Source organism: Rhopilema esculentum, chromosome 16 (assembly GCF_057945365.1).
Source record: "Rhopilema esculentum isolate cy_ngs chromosome 16, ASM5794536v1, whole genome shotgun sequence".
Classification (NCBI taxonomy): Eukaryota; Metazoa; Cnidaria; class Scyphozoa; order Rhizostomeae; family Rhizostomatidae; genus Rhopilema; species Rhopilema esculentum.
The window spans coordinates 13,388,875-13,407,438 of record NC_142830.1 but is presented as its reverse complement, the minus strand read 5'-3'; the positions used below and the strand labels follow the sequence as shown (position 1 = coordinate 13,407,438).

General features: G+C 35.5%; 1 protein-coding gene across 1 annotated transcript; it reads right to left on the bottom strand.

Moving 5' to 3' along the window:
• Positions 1-1,642: 1,642 nt before the first annotated feature.
• On the bottom strand, positions 1,643-16,530 carry LOC135682557 (tRNA (adenine(58)-N(1))-methyltransferase catalytic subunit TRMT61A). Its single transcript, XM_065197502.2, has 10 exons — positions 16,395-16,530; positions 12,333-12,440; positions 10,704-10,866; positions 7,071-7,173; positions 6,228-6,325; positions 4,948-5,006; positions 4,661-4,748; positions 3,863-3,942; positions 3,041-3,109; positions 1,643-1,950 (listed from the first exon to the last, which is right to left on the bottom strand). Exons 1-10 carry the CDS (start codon positions 16,452-16,454, stop codon positions 1,705-1,707), a joined length of 1,074 nt encoding a protein of 357 aa, XP_065053574.2. The 5' UTR covers positions 16,455-16,530; the 3' UTR covers positions 1,643-1,704.
• Between the last annotated feature and the right edge of the window lie 2,034 nt (positions 16,531-18,564).

Sequence of the window (18,564 nt, the reverse complement as noted above, 5' to 3'; positions counted from 1 at the left end):
CCAAGTATGGCTTCCTAGCCAAGCATGGCTTCCTAGCCAAGCATGGCTTCCTAGCCAAGCATGGCTTCCTAGCCAAGTATGGCTTCCTAGCCAAGTATAGCTTCTTAGCCAAGCATGGCCTCCTAGCCAAGCATGGCTTCCTAACCAAGTATGGTTCCCTAGCCAAGTATGGCTTCCTAGCCAAGCATGGCTTCCTAGCCAAGCATGGCTTCCTAGCCAAGTATGGCTTCCTAACCAAGTATGGCTTTCTAGCTAAGTATGTCTTCCTAGCCAAGTATGGCTTCCTAGGCAAGTGTGGCTTCCTAGCTAGGTATGGCTTTCTAGCCAAGTGTGGCTTTCTAGCCAAGTGTGGCTTTCTAGCCAAGTGTGGCTTTCTAGCCAAGTATGGCTTCCTAACCAAGTATGGCTTCCTAGCCAAGTATGGCTTCCTAGCCAAGTATGGCTTCCTAGCCAAGTATGGCTTCCTAGCCAAGTATGGCTTCCTAGCCAAGTATGGCTTCCTAGCCAAGTATGGCTTCCTAACCAAGTATGGCTTCCTAGCTAAGTATGGCTTCCTAGCCAAGTATGGCTTTCTAGCCAAGTGTGGCTTCCTAGCCTAGTATGGCTTTCTAGCCAAGTGTTGCTTCCTAGCTTAGTATGGCTCCCTAGCCAAGTATGGCTTCCTAGCCAAGTATGGCTTCCTAACCAAGTATGGCTTCCTAACCAAGTATGGCTTCCTAACCAAGTATGGCTTCCTAACCAAGTATGGCTTCCTACCAGCCGCAAAGCTATCCGGTCATACTATTGGCTCGTTAACCTTTCTTGACATATTCTAGACAAGGGAAACTCTTATAGCCCACATTCTTCAAACCCTAATGGCTGAATCGTATAATAAACAAGATTAGAGTCGCTTTAGACAGAAGTAGGATAACGGGTTTGCATGTAACATTTAGACACTGACCAAAGGGTGTGGCGAGGCTAGACTGAAAAAACTTCTGTACAGTATATCAGGAAATTCTTTTAACACCCGTACCTCCACTGAATTAAAGGCCTTTTTAATTCCGTACTCGTGACAGACTTTGCTGTATTTAGGTGTCTGAGTTTAGTTCCCGCCCTTTCTGTCTGACTGAATAATCAAATGGAGTAGTCTTGTGCAACACTTGCATAACAGCTACACGTCCCATGAAATTATTACGTGATTTTACTCACAGACAAACTCAATGAGCTGACTCAGTATTACACTAAAGAGAAAACATCTTTTTGAGTTTTGTCACATCATCCTTTACTTAATAGTCATAAGGAATAAATGCGTGATGATCGTTACAAACGTGAAACTCGGAGTTCCATTGAATCTTTTTTTAAATTTTGGTTTTGTTTTCACAGAAAGGAAAGGAGTAAGATCAGATAGTTTGTACAAAACAGCCTTTATAAAGAGACAGCAAAAAAATGTCAAACAGAAGTATTTAATTGAGAGGCCACAAATGACATTTTTATACTGATATAACAAACATAAAAAACACCCAGTTCTTCTCAAAATAAAACTTCTTTCATTTTTAGGTTTTCTTCAAAACAAAACTGGGGGGTACGGTTAGATTGTCTACACAGAATAGGGACAACGAGATGCACATTAAATATAGAGAGACAACGAGAAATACAAAGTCGGTAAAATGTTGAGGACCATAAACGATATTTTTATGCTGAGGTAACAATTATAAAAAAATCATTTCATAGACCTTTGAATACAGGTAATAAACTAGCGAAAGTTAAATACCCAGTATGGCCAGGAATTTCTTTGATTGGCCTAGCAGTTAAAGTATTCAAGTTTCCTGGTTTCTGTAATTTTACATGGGGGTTCCTCTCTTCGTTGGTAGAATCAGGATGCGGTCGCTTCAAAGAACCTGCAGCTTTCGTAAAATCTTCATTAATAACGTTACAATTTGATGTTTTCTCCAGTTTTTCATCAGGTAATGTCTAGAAGATGAAACAATTGAATGAAGCAGTAGAAATACCGCCGCGCAGCAGAATTACGAATAACTGTTGGGCTTACCTTTATATGCATCAAGCTATTTTATCTTGCATTTGACTTATAAAGCATGGTCCTGTTTTATCTAAGACTTTTCGTTATGAGTTGATGTTTGCCAAAATAACGACGTACGATCTTCTTCAAACAATGGCCTAAATCAAATAACCCCGGATTGGGTGTGCTTCAAACTGTCTTCCAGTTTAGATTGGTTTTCATGACGAATTAGGGATCCAGTTATTCGAGAATAGGGCTCACAGAATGCTTTGTGATTCATCTCGTATTAATGCTCAGGTTGAAATGATTTCAGAATTAACTCTTGCATCGAAAGAAAAGACGAATTTTGTTGAAAACTCGAAACAAAAAAGGAAAAACATTTAGACTTCGATGAAAAGGCGTTTAGATTTTCTTTGAAAAGATATTTTTGCCAAAAGGAAACACATTACAACATACTAAAAGCTTTTTCGTCTGACACACCTCAGAGCATAAAACGTCAGAATCATTTTTCTTTAGGCTCGCGGCACTGATTGGTCAACTATACCGGTCTTGTGCTTGCGTTTTTCTGATTGGCCTATTTCGATCCACAACTGGGTATATATTTTTAATCGTGTTCTTTCGGACCCTGATTCTGACGTTTTATGCTCTGAGGAGTGTCAGAGGAAAATGCTTGCTTTCTTTTGTTTTCTACGTGCATTAAGTGCAGTCCCCGGAGAAAGAGCTCATTTTTCGGCTGTTTGATAGCATCGTAGATCCCGTAAAAAAGGAAGCGAAGAGTAATCTGGAGAGAAGTAACCTTCCAAAAGCGATGTGCTATCACTCAAGATTGGACAGGGTAGTCCAAAGTGGGGGGGGGGGGGGGGGGGAATCCTGAATCGTATAAGGTGGTGACTAGCACAAGACAGCACAGCACAAAAGTAAACCATGTCTTAGTGAAAGATTGTAATTACATATCAAATCGATAAAAAATCTGTCCCTCTTTCCAAATAATCTTAGCAAATAATTGGAGATATTCAATGCCATCAATAAAATGCAAAAACCTACTTCTACTTCATCTTCAGGCACCTCTATTTTCGTTTCCCCATCCCTGGCCACTTTTCCATGAAAAGGTTTCTACGATTAACAAAGTCGCAATAAACATAACAAAATTAATGTGATATATTACCAAACTAAGAAAATTTTAATTCATTCAACAAGGCTCTTAATGTGTACTGGAGCAAAAATAGAAATAAAGTAATTTGTAGACAATGTCGGAAAAAGTAAAAAATTTGGGATAAAAAGATATAAAAAGGTCTGGAGATGATCTTGAAATAGTTTTAAAGTCAGACAAGCATTGTTGTCTCGCTCAACATCTTTTCCAGATGAAATCTCCGTTGTCCAGACAGAATTGAATAAAAAAGCAAATTACAGGAAAAACGCCCTTCCTTGACAAGATAAGGACCAGACGCAAGTATTGTCACGTGTAGGCCTTGCCCCCCTTCATATAGCCTTCGATGGAAAAATAGAGAACAAACTAAAGATGGCTTTGTTTGTTTATAGGTTTCATCGTGTCATAGTCACTCCATCAACAATACCTTAGGCATGACTTGACAGTGTCAAGAGGAGTAAAAACATTAAAGTTGGTAGAAGCAAAAAAGCATTAACTGGTAACATTACAATAAATATAGATAAGACTGGTAAAAATAGATGAGTTTTAGAGATGAATCGACTGGCAATTTTAGTATGGCTGAAAGTTTTGATGGCACGTTCACACCAATATCTAAGCAAATAAGCATAGGCAAATAAGTAAATAATAAATTCATAATTAAACAGAATTTGGTACACAAAGGGCAGACAGTCAGCAATCAAGGTACTAAAAAGGCTTACAGGTTTGGAAAACTTTGCTTCGGGCAGTGGAACAGTTCTGACGTCGTAGGTCTTGCATAAGCACTCTAAAGTTTTAATCTCTAAAATTAAAGAATTATATTAGTTCAATACGCATATCAAAACATAGTTTGATTGAATCTTTGTCGTTGTCATTATATTTGATAAATGCATCAGGCTTGAAAACTAGTTTTTATCTTTCCATTTCATAAGCAATATAAAATCCTGTATTGAGGTTATATAAAAATAATCATGTCAATGAAAAATTAAGACACGACTTGACGTTAAAAGGCCAGAAAATGTTTTTAGAAACCTTCGAATTGAGGGGGAGGGGGGTGGGTTTGGAGATAGCAATTAGATTTTGGCAGCCCAGGCAATTAGGGGCCGCCATACGGACGTTTTTCTCACGTGGTCACATTTGAGAAGCCCAAACTAACGACTTTGGTCATATCGAATATTCAAAACATTGGAAGTGTACCATCTTAGAAACATTTTTCAAAAAACCCACTGATTGCAAAGCAATGAAGTATAATAAGTAGCAACTGATTTTATTAAAAGATGGTGCTTATAATTGAAAATGCTTTAATGCAGGTATGTCCTTATCAACGAAAATTTTTCGATCATTTTGAAGCAAGCCACAACATTTGCAATTTCAAATAAATTTTTAGATAACAAGAATACTGAAAAAGTTAAGATAAAAACATACTAGCTGCTTGGTAGGTGCTTGCTATGTTTTTAAAGATAAGCACATATATTGTGAAAACAAGGTAGTAATATCAAGAAAATAAGAAAGGCTATTACCACAAAATCCAGACTTTCTTAGTTGTTCGCAGGTCCTTTGTACCTGCTCTATGCATGGGGAAAACGAACAGACTCTTCCACCGGAGGCCTTCAATGAAGCAAAGAATTATCAGTAAAACGAATTCAAATAGTTTGCGAATCAGTTTACTTCAAATGTGAAGAAACTGTGTGATAATTAAATGAATTGAATACCTTTGTTATATAAAACTTCATTTATGCATTTTTGGGGGCTCAAGTTAGTTTGGAAGTAAAAACAATAAGTGAGAATAGTCTGTTACTTTTTATACCTTTAAGGCTTCTTTCGCGTGTGGAATTGCAACCCATGGTTTCGGCAAATCAAGGAAAACTGGAATTTATTGAAAGGAAATATCAAGAGCAAGAAACTGACAAAGATATTTAGTATATTCACATCAAACGAGGTAAGACATTGAAAACTTGTGTTTTAACAGTACAAAAGAACAAGGCTCGAAAGATTATAAAGTTAAAACTAAATTAGATGCAGGTATCATTTCAACAATAAGACGAAATCGCGGCTGTCATTACCCATCCCCACATACACTTTAACCATGATTCTAATGTTAATCCTATCAAAATAATTACAAGAAATGACAATTTCAACACACACTCAAGAAATCAAAAATGGTTTTGAACAAAGTAAAAATTTTGAAACATACTTGAGCATTTCGTCTAACACTCTTCAGAGCATAAAACGTTTTAAGGCAATAAAAACTTTCGATTTTCGATTACTGTCTCCTTACCAGGAGCTTTTCTTTTCATTTACATGCTAAATTGTCTCATTTAGGTCTAGCCCGATGGAAAAAATCAATTTTATTGATATCTCATTGGTGCAATAAGACTGTCACTTTTTATCAGTGTGTGGTTTTGGTTAAAATTAACATTTCCATCCAGGTTTTGCTTAAGCCAAACTTTATAAACAAGTTAAAGGTTAGGTAAGATGCAAAGCAGGGTTTATTTTAAAGAGCAGTGAAAACCAAGTTGTGCAGTGATAAATCGTAATTGTACAGTGATAAACTCAGATTTTGTGCAGTGATAAAACTAGAAAAGTGATTGGGTAGTGAAAAAGTAAAATTGCAGCAAATACCAGTAGAGACATAAAGCTTATAAAAGAGCAGAACAACATTAAAAACGAGAACATGACAGTAACAATGATCATAATCTATGAAATCTCTCCAAAATTTTATCGAATTCAGTATTTAGAAGCTATCTAGTTTGTTTTGTCCTTTGAGATGTTTGTCCTGGAAAACCTGTTTAAACCTAGACCACTTTTCCTCGTTGAAATCTCTTGTAAAGCTTGGGTAAGTACTGGTGTAATTCAATAACTTCACATACAGTTTGTTCGATAGGTATGGTCATAAAATTTTCAAAAGCCAACACCCAATTTTTCAAAAATGTTGACAATGTGCAGCGATCAAAATTCCTGAAAATAAACCCTGAGGCAAGAGTCTGTAGTTATGAAGAGGTAGACCTAGAATGGAGGTATTTTTCTGCAATAACACATGTCAGGATGACAAGGAACAACAAGAAGGCTTTGAGGGCGTTAGCATACCTGCATCAGCAACATTTTTCAGGCCGAATCCATCAGCCAGAACATCCCTGCATGCGCCAGTCACAAATTTTCCAATTCCATGACTTTCAAAATCAAGCCTGTCAAGAAATGACATCCAAATTAAAAAATTACTTGGAAATAACAGAAATGTCATCAGTAATGGCCTAGTGCAGATGAAAAGTAACATCAAACAGTTGACGGGTGTCAAGCTTGGTAGACTGCATATGCCAAGCTTAAGATAGGTGTCTTTGGAATGTGGCCATCAGACAGAGCACAAACAGCCACGACGACGAATGGCCTAGTCAAACATCTTTTCTTGGAATATAATCGGCTAATGCCATTTCGTAGTTTTGTAACAAACTTATAAATAATCTTTCGATACAGTTTACTGTAATATCAGTCACTGAAAAGGTCGACTCAAACTTTCATCATTTATCACTTAAAGCTAGCCCGTTTTGAAAATATGTCTATTGCGCCGTGCAAAATTACACGGAAAGTGCTTGCATCTGTTGTTTTCGTTAAAATTATAAACGTGTTTACAATTTACTAGTATATCGATTATTGATTATACTGCTTCAAACTTGGAAGGTGTACATTCTTAGCAAATGAAGCAATCAACCCCCCTCCCCCTGGACTAACTCCAAAGCTACCCTATTACCTACACCTTATAAATAAAAGTCTCTTTTCGGTACGTTTCACCAATTGGCCGCAATGCACGATGGTTTTCGATTGAAAGTAGCTTTATTAAAAATAAGCATAGTTACAAACATAAAATAATCAATATCTGATTTGCACTCATTTTTCGAATGATTTATTACTGTTGTAAATAACGCAATGCCTTACTTTGCCTGATCGGCTCTTTGTTGATGAAAATCGAATGTGTGCAGATGTCCCGTGGGCATAATTGTCCGGACAAATGCATGCGAAATTGATCCGCTGCCGGTTCCTACAAGCAATGAGGTGAATAGAAATAACCCATAGATCATACCAAAGAAAGCAAGCTAGGCTATAGCTACAAAGACTTATGGACTAATAGAAGAACTAGAATATTTCACCCAAAATTGCCATCCAAAAACGGTTCCGTTACCTATGAGGGCATGTGCAAGTGTGAATTTAGGTACGTAGGACGCACGATCAAATGATTTGGGAACATATTGAAACAAAATGTTCCTGTCATCATTAAAAAACTCTCACCCAAAGAGGACAGCCACGAAAGACTTGTAGATCAGAAACAACAATTAAAGCATCGTGCTTAAAACTATAATGGCAAAACATTTCAGATTACTCTTGGAGCCCGATCAACGCTCCATCTAGCAGTTATAAAATCTATCTACATAAAAATGAATAAATCCGCTAATGTTTAGACAGAAAGAGATCGTTTCCACCCCTAGATTCTATTAGTAATATTTCCAATAGGCAATCGGGACCGATTGGGCAACCTTTACAGTCATATGCTCGCTTCTGGCTTGGCCTAATTCGATCTACACCTTTATTTCTTAGCTAAAAGTCTTTCGAACTACGAAAGAGTGTCAGAAGAAAAAATTTAGAACGTTTCAAAATATTTGCTTTTTTCAAAGCCATTGAAAATAATTAACTTAGCCGATACTTATATCCCTAATTAAATTTTAGGTTAAACCAAAAGCTGAATGCGTTTTGGTCAAGGCAAAATGACATAATTGCTATTTGGTTTCGTAGATTGGTATGGTATTCAAATCAAAACATAAGCTAGTTGAAGGGTGGGCTGTGAAAAAGACATCAAAACAAATGGGTTTATCAATACGTTCAAAGGCTAAGGGGGGATTCAAATAAATAAATAAAATCAAATCCAGTTGCAAAATATACATTACAAATGAATAAAAGAGTCTTGGAATTTTAAAAGCAATTATCTAACATATTTTATAATTAAGCTTTTTCAAACAAAAATCTTAGCAGATGGATTTTCTTATTTTGAGCTTGTTTACTAATTGAGCCCCGAAATTAAAATCCTCCAAAACCTATGCAAGACTAAAATCATTAAATCAATATCAGAATCGTTATAAAAATTAGTGGTTGGAAGTCTTGACAGCACTTAAAATAACAAAGGAATAACGAAAATGACAGCATCACGGTGCAAAAACAGTCATATTATGTAAATTAATAAAACATCGATGGTCTTTCTGAGCAAACGCTGTTTCCTCATGAAGAAATGGAAACCAACTTAAATTAATGAAATTCACTGTTCTACGCACTTATTATACACAATTTTTTATAGAACAGAAAGTTGCAACTTCGAGTTTCACGCTAAGTGTGACCATTACGCAACAATTTAAGTCTTGATCAAAGCAGAGCAAAGTCATCTTAAAGATCTCTAAAATTTTCTATGCTTTAAGCTTTGATGTTGATCAGAACAGTGGAGAAATACTATTCTACTATACAAACGTGTTTCATTTCTGAGACCATTAATACTTCTGGTTTGTTATTAATACTAAACAAAATTCAAAAAATTGATATAAAAGAAAGTGAGACAGAAAAGAGCTTGATTTAGGTAGATCCAATTTTACTATTTTTAAAACAGCTTAGAAAGAATGATTATCCACAAATGAGTCAATTACAAGAATGAGCAATAAAAAGGTCACGTCTTAATCCTGCTGATATTGAAATAAGATTCAAGCACTTTGGTCCTTTGAAAGGCTTTATAATTCAATTCAGGGCAAGGTCTGCTCACAGACCCATAAAAAATTCTACAAAAATGTTTTACTCATTTGCTCAAAGTTGTTTAACACCATAAATCTGATACAATTTTTGGCGGTACAGAGCTTGAAAATGGCTTTGAAAAAAGCAAGCATTTCACAACATACTACTAAAAGCTTTTTCGTCTGACACTCAACGTCAGAATATGGGTCCGAAAGAACACGATGAAAATATACACCCAGTTGTGGATCGAAATAGGCCAATCAGAAAAACGCAAGCACAAGACCGGTATAGTTGACCAATCAGTGCAACGTGCCTTAAGAAAAATTACCACTGGATTCCAAGAGAGAAAACGAACTCCTTCTGTGTACATAATGTCGGCTTTTTCGTTTATATGTAGATCGATTCCAAAACTTCTAGATGAAAAGACGACCGGGCTGTGCCAATTATCCGAAACATGTCGTCATTATAGAGTTTTGCACAATGTGGGTTGTCTAAAAGGTGCTGTCCGATAGCAGAGTCACTAGTTTTTGCTGTGTTTTTAGACCCGCATGATCGAGGAGATTTTTCTCTTTGAGGGGAAGTTTTGTTTCCTGTCTTGGAACGAAGATTTTTTTTATTCTATCCCCAAATCTTTGGGTTGTGCGTCCTACGTAGCCAGAATCACACTGGCACTTATATTCACAAATAATGGAACTATTTTGGGTGATAGGAGCGCAATCCTTTTGAATGGATGGAAGGCTCGCCTAATAGTAATACTGTATATAATAGGAGGATTAACAGCAAAGAAACACTCTATGATCGCCCGTTCAATCCGACTTTCAAATCGCAAGGAATGGTTACCAATGCAAGGAATGGTTACCACTTTTTGTGGACCGAACTTTGGACGGCCGAAAATACTTGCAATCGTTTCCCTAGTGTAAGAAGAAATGACATCTTCTGAATAGCCATTGTCCAGAAAAATCGTTTTTAGTTTTTCCAGTTCAGCATGGAGTTTATGTTTTGACGAGGTTGACGCTGCGTTGTTTTGGTCTTCCAGAATTCCAGCATATGTACTGACCAGTAAAAGTGGGCTTGCGATATACACTGGTAAAAAATCCAGTGTTTTGACTTTTAGATGAAACGTCCAGAAATGGCAAGGAATCATTTTCTTCCTTTTTAAACCTAAACTGGAGGGCTGGGTATAGGCTATTAAGGTGCTGTTAAAGCTGAGTTCAATTGAACGTGTCGCAGTTTCCATGAGTTCAATGAATACTTCCTCTGGAAATGGTGGGCTATTAAGCACGCTTCGGGCGTCGGCACATATTTTGATGGTCGTACTCAGAGGAAAATTTGTGAAAAGACTACTAATGTCAAAAGAAAGACGTTTGATACTTATAGTCACTTGTGTCACATGAAAGATGTTTCGTTTTGATGTTCAGGTTTTGCACAAACTCGGCAAACGTAAAGGAATCCTAGATGCAATGTTTTGAATATTTTTGAAGAACAGGGTCCTAAACTTCAAAAAGCCACTTAGGCAATTGGTGTTGTGTTTGAGCCAACCATATACAAGATCAGTCTAAGTGGAACATTCGACTTGTATATTGTAGGGAGGCCATACATTTCTGGTCATTGAGAGCCCGTGGATCTGATCCTGTCGTAAATTTTTTGTGATCAACACTTGAGTTGACCAGTCTCATCAGACGGATAATCTGATACATTTATTTGAAATAAAACTATATCACTTTTAAATAGAGGATCTAAAAAAGCAATCTGGATTTCCTGCTGATTCAAAAATAGCAAAGTTAAAGCAATAGAGGAACATACCTGACTCTACGACCACAGATCCAGGCTTCAAATCCAGTTCCAAAGTAATCAGTGAAATGTCAGTAGTGTACAGGATTTGTGTCCTATGAGGCAGTGTTACAGTCCAGAGCTCTGGCGAAGGATAAAGTAGATACACATATCCTCTGTTGTTTTTAGAAAATACCTAGAATACAAAAAAATTCAAGAATTTGACAATTCAACTAACAGCATGGCCACCCGGGCGACTGGGAGAGACACATCCCCCAGTTCTCGGAAGGATGAATTTTCTATTTTGTCCTAACTCGCAGGAGAATATTCGTGGAGGGGTAATATTCGGGAAATGTACTTTTTGTGATATAATCCTATTATTTTGCAACTGCCTTTAGGTAACCATAATTTAGTCGTGGGCATTCCCATCAGGTAACATTTATGTCCATTTTTGGTAAAAGGGTTTTCCAGACATTAAAAAAAGCTTGATCTTAACTTTTAGATTGTTAATTTTCAGTATCTCAAGAACATATCTCTACATGCCAAAGTAAAAAAAACACTGTAAGTGAACTATTTAGAGTGAAAATCTGACACATTACTGATTGAGAAAACGTTGTGCATTGCTTTTACATTGCTCATTAGATATGTAATGAGAGTCCTATTGTTTATGTAACGATACGTAGTTACCAATGAAAATAAAAAAGGTCATCAAAATGTGCCAGGACATAGTGCTTTTAAAGGCACTACCCTGTTAATTGGTTATTGTTTGCTGTAATTTGCAGGTCCTCAAAATTCTATAGAGGTTACAAATGCATCAATTCCACTTACGACCCCATTTTGAAAAATTCTTCGAATTATTTTGTACAAAATCTTTGAAATCAGATTCGAAATGAGAGCAATGATTTTAGTTTGTTTAGAAGTTTTCATTATGGTATTGCTCACGATTTTGATTTATGACGGCATAAAGATAAAAAATTTAAAGGGATTTGACCGTAATTGGCGATTTTGGGAGTGAAGTTTCACTCGGAATGATTTTTGCGGTCAAATCCCTTACAAGTTTTCAAATTCCATTTCTCCGTAAAATCTAAAATACAAGCACAAATAATATGAAAAATTGTACAGGGCCTAAAATCATGGTGATACTAAATCTGATTATAAAAAATTCCTATAATTAGATTTGGAAAAATTTGCAAAACGAGGCCTTGAGTCGAACTGGTGTATTAGTATGTGAGCCAGAAGAAGGAAAGAGATGAAATTACGAAATGAATGACACTAAGATAGAAAAAATGTTCTGTTATTGTAAACCAATGAACAGCTTGACACTCTGCCATAACAATAAATACTTACAACAACAAACAGCTTGTTTCAAAATGGTACTCTATGATAGTGTAACAAAAAGCTTGCACTGACATTTGCACTGATAATAATGTCAATTCATACTGACAATAATCTATATTTATACATAAAAATTTGGTCAGCTTGCGCAGAAGATGCTATCATTTAAGAGTCTACTAAAATTAAAGTTGAGCCAATTCTAAAGATCACACTATGAGTTCAAGTTCAAAAGATCTAGATAATGCAAAATTTACAGTAAAAAATCACAGTGTTGAATTTCCATTTAAAAATTTAATGATGCAAATAATGATGCAAAAATTTAATGACCTTTGATCCAAATCGTTTCCCTATTATTCCATCATGTGGAAATGCTCCAAACTTTGTCTGATGAACTTTCCCAGAAACCATCTTCACAGTCTGCATGGAATTATGTCCCTGAGTAATGAATGGCGTAAAAGATTAGAAAAGATAAGAAGAAAAACAAAGCATCTCAAAAGGAGACCAAGAGTAGAAAAGAAGAACTAACTGGTATACGGTTATCAACAAAAAATAAACATATTGACATGTAGACTTTAGATGACTGCACACTTTAATACCAGGGCTAAAAGAGGGTTGAATAAAAAACATCAAAATCATTTTTTATGACCCTTCAGATAAATGAAAATGTTGAACAAAAAAAATAAAAGTCATATTTTTATGACCCTTCAGATGATCGATAAATGTTGAACAAAAAAGAGCAAAATAATTTCTTATGACCCTTCAGATGAACGAAAAAATTAAACAAAAAATATCAAAATCATTTATTATGACCTTTCAGGTGAACAAAAAGATTAAAAAAGATCAAAATCACTTTTTACATCTTCTTCACAAAATGTAGAGGCTTTGTATCTTCCAGCAATTTTGCTGTAATTTTGTAGAATTTGTTAAGTGTTTTGTGGCATTTTTGCATGTTTCCCCTAAAATATAGCAACAAAAAAATTGGCTAGCAAAGTGATTTAATTCTTTTTTCATGCTAGAGTAAAGAAGTTATTGAGCATTCTATTCTTGGAAAAGCCAGAAAAAATGAATGAATTACCAATGCTATTTCTTGCACCAAACAGTAGTTTCAATCAAATGGAGGTCAATTGTTACAAGAGGTATTCAAGAAATTTCAACTTAAATGTTTGTTTCAAGAAAACTGCATCTGTCCCTTGAAAAAGTTGCTAAAACTTGACTTCAGATTGGTTTATATGGTTGATATCAACCAAACAGGTTAAACTGTTCAATTCTACTGAAGCAATATGTGATGTATAAATAAAAATAATTTTGTAAGCAAAATTTGTTTCTTAAATTCTGAGCTGAAAGCAACAAACCAAGTCAGTGAAACACTGTCACTTGTATGGGAGTTAAGTTGTTTTAATCTATATTCCACAAGACAACAGGCCAAAAAAACAAACCTTCAAATTATCTGTGCATTTTTGTTTATACCAGATAAAAATGTAACTTATATACAGCTTTAGCAGATATTCAAGAAAATGGCTTTTTGAGCAGCAAGTAGAATCTACAACTCAGTCTTTGTCGTAAAGATATTGTCATGTGTGTGGTAAATCACACGCATAATATATTTCATGGGTGCTCTTCACAATCTTACACAGGTCATACAACAACAAAATGCCACCCTCCCCCACTCTTTTTGCAAAGCAAACGATAAATATTTTTTAAAAAATCTTTTGTGATTAGTTTTAACTTTGCCCTTGTCCCCCCACTTTCCAACTTGTGCCAGAGCCTGTCAGAGCCTTATTTAGTTTCGGAAACTTTACAGAAGGTACATAATCATCTGAAATATCATTGCCATCCAATCTTTGAAATAATAGTTTTTGAGCAGTTTATTCAAGTTGAGGGTGATCTTAAGTAGTTCAGTTTTCTTTACTTTACTTGTTTTTATTACAATTAAACATAAGTGAACAGGACAAAAGTGAAAAAAATGAAAATGAAAAAAATGATGTGAAATAACACTGTCACTCTAGGCAAATAGAGCAATGCCTTTTCAACAGTGGAGTTTGAACAAAGCAAATTGATTAGCCCATTCACACAAAAAATTTAATTTCTAACACACCTCCTTCAAACAGTAATTTCTAGCACAATACCCAGGGCTCATAAACTAGGGGCATCAGCGTACGATCATACCAAAACATGAAGCTATTTTGTGTGAAAATATATCAATGACTTTGTATGGTAAAACAAGCAAGGAAGGAAACTTGGGAAAATGTCTAACTAGAGATATTTTTCCATCCTACTTATCATCAGTGCACAAGAACTTGCAATCTGTCAAAGACACATCGCCTGAAACAAATGCAAAAAAGATTGGCATCCTGGAAAAACCAGAGCGATTTTCTTGAAACCTTCATCATATTCGAGACCCAAAAAGTAGTTTAGAATTTCAAGAACCCCAAAAAGTTATTATGCAAATGATTTACCAAGAAATAACTTTTGCTCCAATTCTAGATCCAAAAAGTAGCCTTAAAGCCCCTATTCTAAAAGTATATGAGCACACCATCTGGGAATCAATGCTTGGGAAAACATTTTACAAATATTTAAATCTTTTTATGATGCTTTTATTGATTCCAAGCCTCGAGGTTTTGATTTTAAGGTTGGGAATCTTTGTATGCTATATTTGCAGCACATACATAATTTTTCCGCCTGTGTACGACATTGTATCTCCTCCAAAAAGCTATTGTAAAAATAAGGCAAAGTTGCTTAGCTTTTGGAAGGAAAATTTCCAGCATTTCATTAAATAGCTATAGTCCTAGAAATATCAAAACAACAGTCAAATGCCTGACTCAAGGGTGTCATAAATCACTTGCTTTATTTTCTCCATGCGTGTGCTGATGTGTGCGTGTGCAATCCCATGCATTAAACAACAAAGATTGACAACTTCCTCTAGCATTTCTAAAAAAATAGTGGTATGCTGCTAAAAAACCTTTCTAACCAAAAAGAGAACAAGATTTCTCTAACCACTACCACAGAAATGAAGAACCAAGAGCACACCATTCAGAAAATCATAATTCAAAACTCTACCATAATGCAGCTAAAAAGTCCATAGCCATTGATTTTGTTTTTAAGCTTTCAGAATGGAATGAATAATTGAAGATATTTCTTTTGCAAACTCTTGCAGCCTTTTCTTGATAATTTGCAAATCAGTGCAAGGAAGAATTTAAATGGCCAAGCTAGAAATGCCTTTCAAGGCACAACAGCTGCACAGGCATTAAAGGTTTTCCACACTTAAGAATATTGGAAACAGCTAATGGAAGTTTTTCAGCTTAGAATTCACACTGTGAAAAATGGAATTCAGCAGCAGATTAAGGTCATCAAAGTTTAAAAAAGAATATGCAATGAAATATGCAAACTTTTGTCAGTGAATAGGAGAAGCTTATATATTACTGTCTAAAAGCAAATGCCAACCTTTTTTTAGAATTCTAGAACTGGCTAATTTGTGACTTAAAGGAAAGAATCACAGTTTTTCTTTCCATTGAGCCAGACTGGCAACTTTGTCGTGCGCCTGCAATATATTTCCCGCACACTCAAATTTTCCATCTGCACACTTTTGCATATTGGCCCAGAAAATTCCCTATTTGGATACATTTCACATTAATAACAATACAAATTTCTTAAAAGTGTGCGATTTCAGGTGTGCAGTGGCGCATCCAGGCGCGCGAGCTTGCTTGCGCAAGAAACAAAGTTTCCAGTCTGGCCATCGAGTGTCAGTTTTATGTGATTTCTTGCAACTGATTTATCTTTTTATTGAGTGGGATGAAGTATCATCTAGGTGCATAAAATCTCAGAACAGTGAAATTTGAATTTGCAGATAGTGGGCATTTCACATTTGGTATTGGTAAGAAATCATGCATGCAGCTTGGCAACGAAATTTTGGAAGACTTCTATAATACAACTACCCTGCTGGTTAGGTGACGAAAAGATCTGATGAATTGGTTAATATTTATAAGGAATAAATCAAGTATCATCATCAATCAGGCTCTTGTCAATTTGTCTTGAATTGCCAAAAAGTGCTCAACAAAGACATCGCGACAGAAGAATTGCTAGCTTAAAATATCTAACTCTTCTAGTCTGGATCTGCTTTGAAACAGCAGCCCTCTCGTGCGTCCACAGTCCAAGCTCCAGAAATAAGTTAGGCCTACCACTTGCCATAAATGGTGTATGGACACTTTGAAGAAGATAGCCTTCCTTTCGTTGATGCGTCTCCGACATTGTGGGCTTGTTCTTCAATAGATACAAGGTCAAGCAAACGGAGGAGTTACATCACATCACATAGCGATGGTGCCTGGTGCCAGCCCATTTTTAAGCCGTTCATTGGAAAACAGTTTCAGATAGTGGGAAATAAAAGAGACTCACCAGAAATAAGATGACGGTGTCACCATTTTGCACAATTTCGTGGTTTTCTACGAAACTCATGATAGTTTGACAGCCATACACTTAAATTTCTTGCAAATCAATTACCATTTTGAAAGTGCTGCTGTTGTCGTTGTTCTCTATGATCAGGTCTCGTGTTGTTGTTGTTGATCTGTTTGTTTACTTGCAGGAAATCTAGGGTGCACCCAGTGGGATGGAATGGGGGTATGAACCAGACAAATGCACAAGCCTGTCAGTTTAAAAATCTTTTAGGAAATATTGTCACATAATTTAGGATACAACCAGGGCCGGTGCTAGAAAAATATCTTAGGGAGGTGTTCAGCGTCCGGTTGCCGAGTTGGAGATTTTTCAATTAAACAAAATGAAGGCATACTCGGATAGTGAAACCTTCTCCCCCGTTTACTGATTATTTAGCTTCTGATTCTTGAAAAAAATCCCCTGCCGATTTAAAATTTTTTATTTATTTTTAAGGTCGGCTCGTTTTTAAGCCCTTAATTTTATCCAAAAGCCTAAAGCACCATTCTGGATAATATTTTAATGATAGCAGTATTAAGCAACATAAAATCAAAAAATCAAACATTCATTTGAAAGTGTATATAATACAAATAATATTTTTAACTCTTACGGTGATGTTGTAAAGGGCACTGAGAATTGCCTATTTGGCACTGTAGTGTAAGACACTAGGTATTTGCTAAAGTCCTTTAGGTGTTTGGGCAATTTAGTTTTTGAGCTTTCTATATCAGTTTACAATTTAAGGTTTGATCGAAGTTTAAAGGCATTGAGTCATGGTAAATAGACTGGGTATACCCTAATTTAGCCAAGTATTTTAATCAGTAAAACTAATGCACTGCAAGAAAATAAAATAAATGATGAATTAAGATACAACGAAAAGAAAGATTAAGCGAACAAGAATAAAGGATAAAGACGACACGAAATTTTTGTTTTCATTCTATTGTAGGGTCTTAGAGACAAGAAAGCGGGTTTTTATTAAAATTTTTAGCAAGATTCTCTTTCATTCGCATAGTATTATGTTCTCTCAATCTGTACGCTTGAAAGACAATACATTTTTTCCTATACTTTGTGCTTACGGTTGATAGGGCAAAGTTATTGCTTTTGACAATGTTAGGTGCCCTATTTGAAAAAGCTATATAAGACCGTTGCTTAGATGTTTTTAATATCAAACATTGAATATATTATATTTGTTTTCACGACTTACTTTTTTTTGTAAGGATGCCTCTTTCAATTTAATTAACAGTTTATTGCTTTTTGCTGCTTATCCTTCACTTACCTTTTTGTCAAAAACATCTACAGAGCAAGTAGGATCAGACAATTTTTATGAAAGTTATACTATAGAAAATTCAAGTGATAATGAAATTAACAAAGCTATAGAACTGCTTTGTAAAATGGGCATGCGTAGTTCAGAAGTCTTATCATTGATGACTTCACATAATCAAAGACCGAAACAATGTATATATATTTTAAGACTTATATAGTATAACTTTCATAATTCTAAAGAGTAAGACAGTAAAGCTCTGATTGTATTTTTAATCTTTGGGTTATGCCTCCTAAAATTGTTTGAGATCACCTCGAATGCAACACCAAAAATCACAAAATTTATCCAGGTACGTTTGGATGTGTAATCGTGAAAAGACCACATGTAATAAAGTAGACCTACTTACTACGCATTTGGCTAGAAAAACTTTACACCAATCGCATCCAAATGAAATGAAAAAAGTACTTAAGTGTATCACCATCTAATGTGGGTGCTGCACCCCCTTTTTTCAGTTTCATGATAAACTATACTAGAAATATCTGTAAAATGTGCATCTTCCTTCAATAGAATTTAATTTTTAGCTCGGAAGCAATAAATAATTGGAGTTAGAGATACATCTTCGTTTTCCTACAATATACGGCCTTGCATGGGATCTTTTCCCAAAACACGCTTATATTTTTTATAACTTTCTTTAAGTAAGTATTCATGCCTTTATACTTGCGAATTATTAGAAAGATCTTTACAAAAGAGCAAGTAAAGTGATGTTGATAAGATAATTTGACTTTTTGAGGGAGCAGGAAATGGTACAATCGGGTGAAGTTTAGCCATACAAACAAATCACTGTCAAAATTCAAAGCAGATTTTCGAATTTTTTTCAGA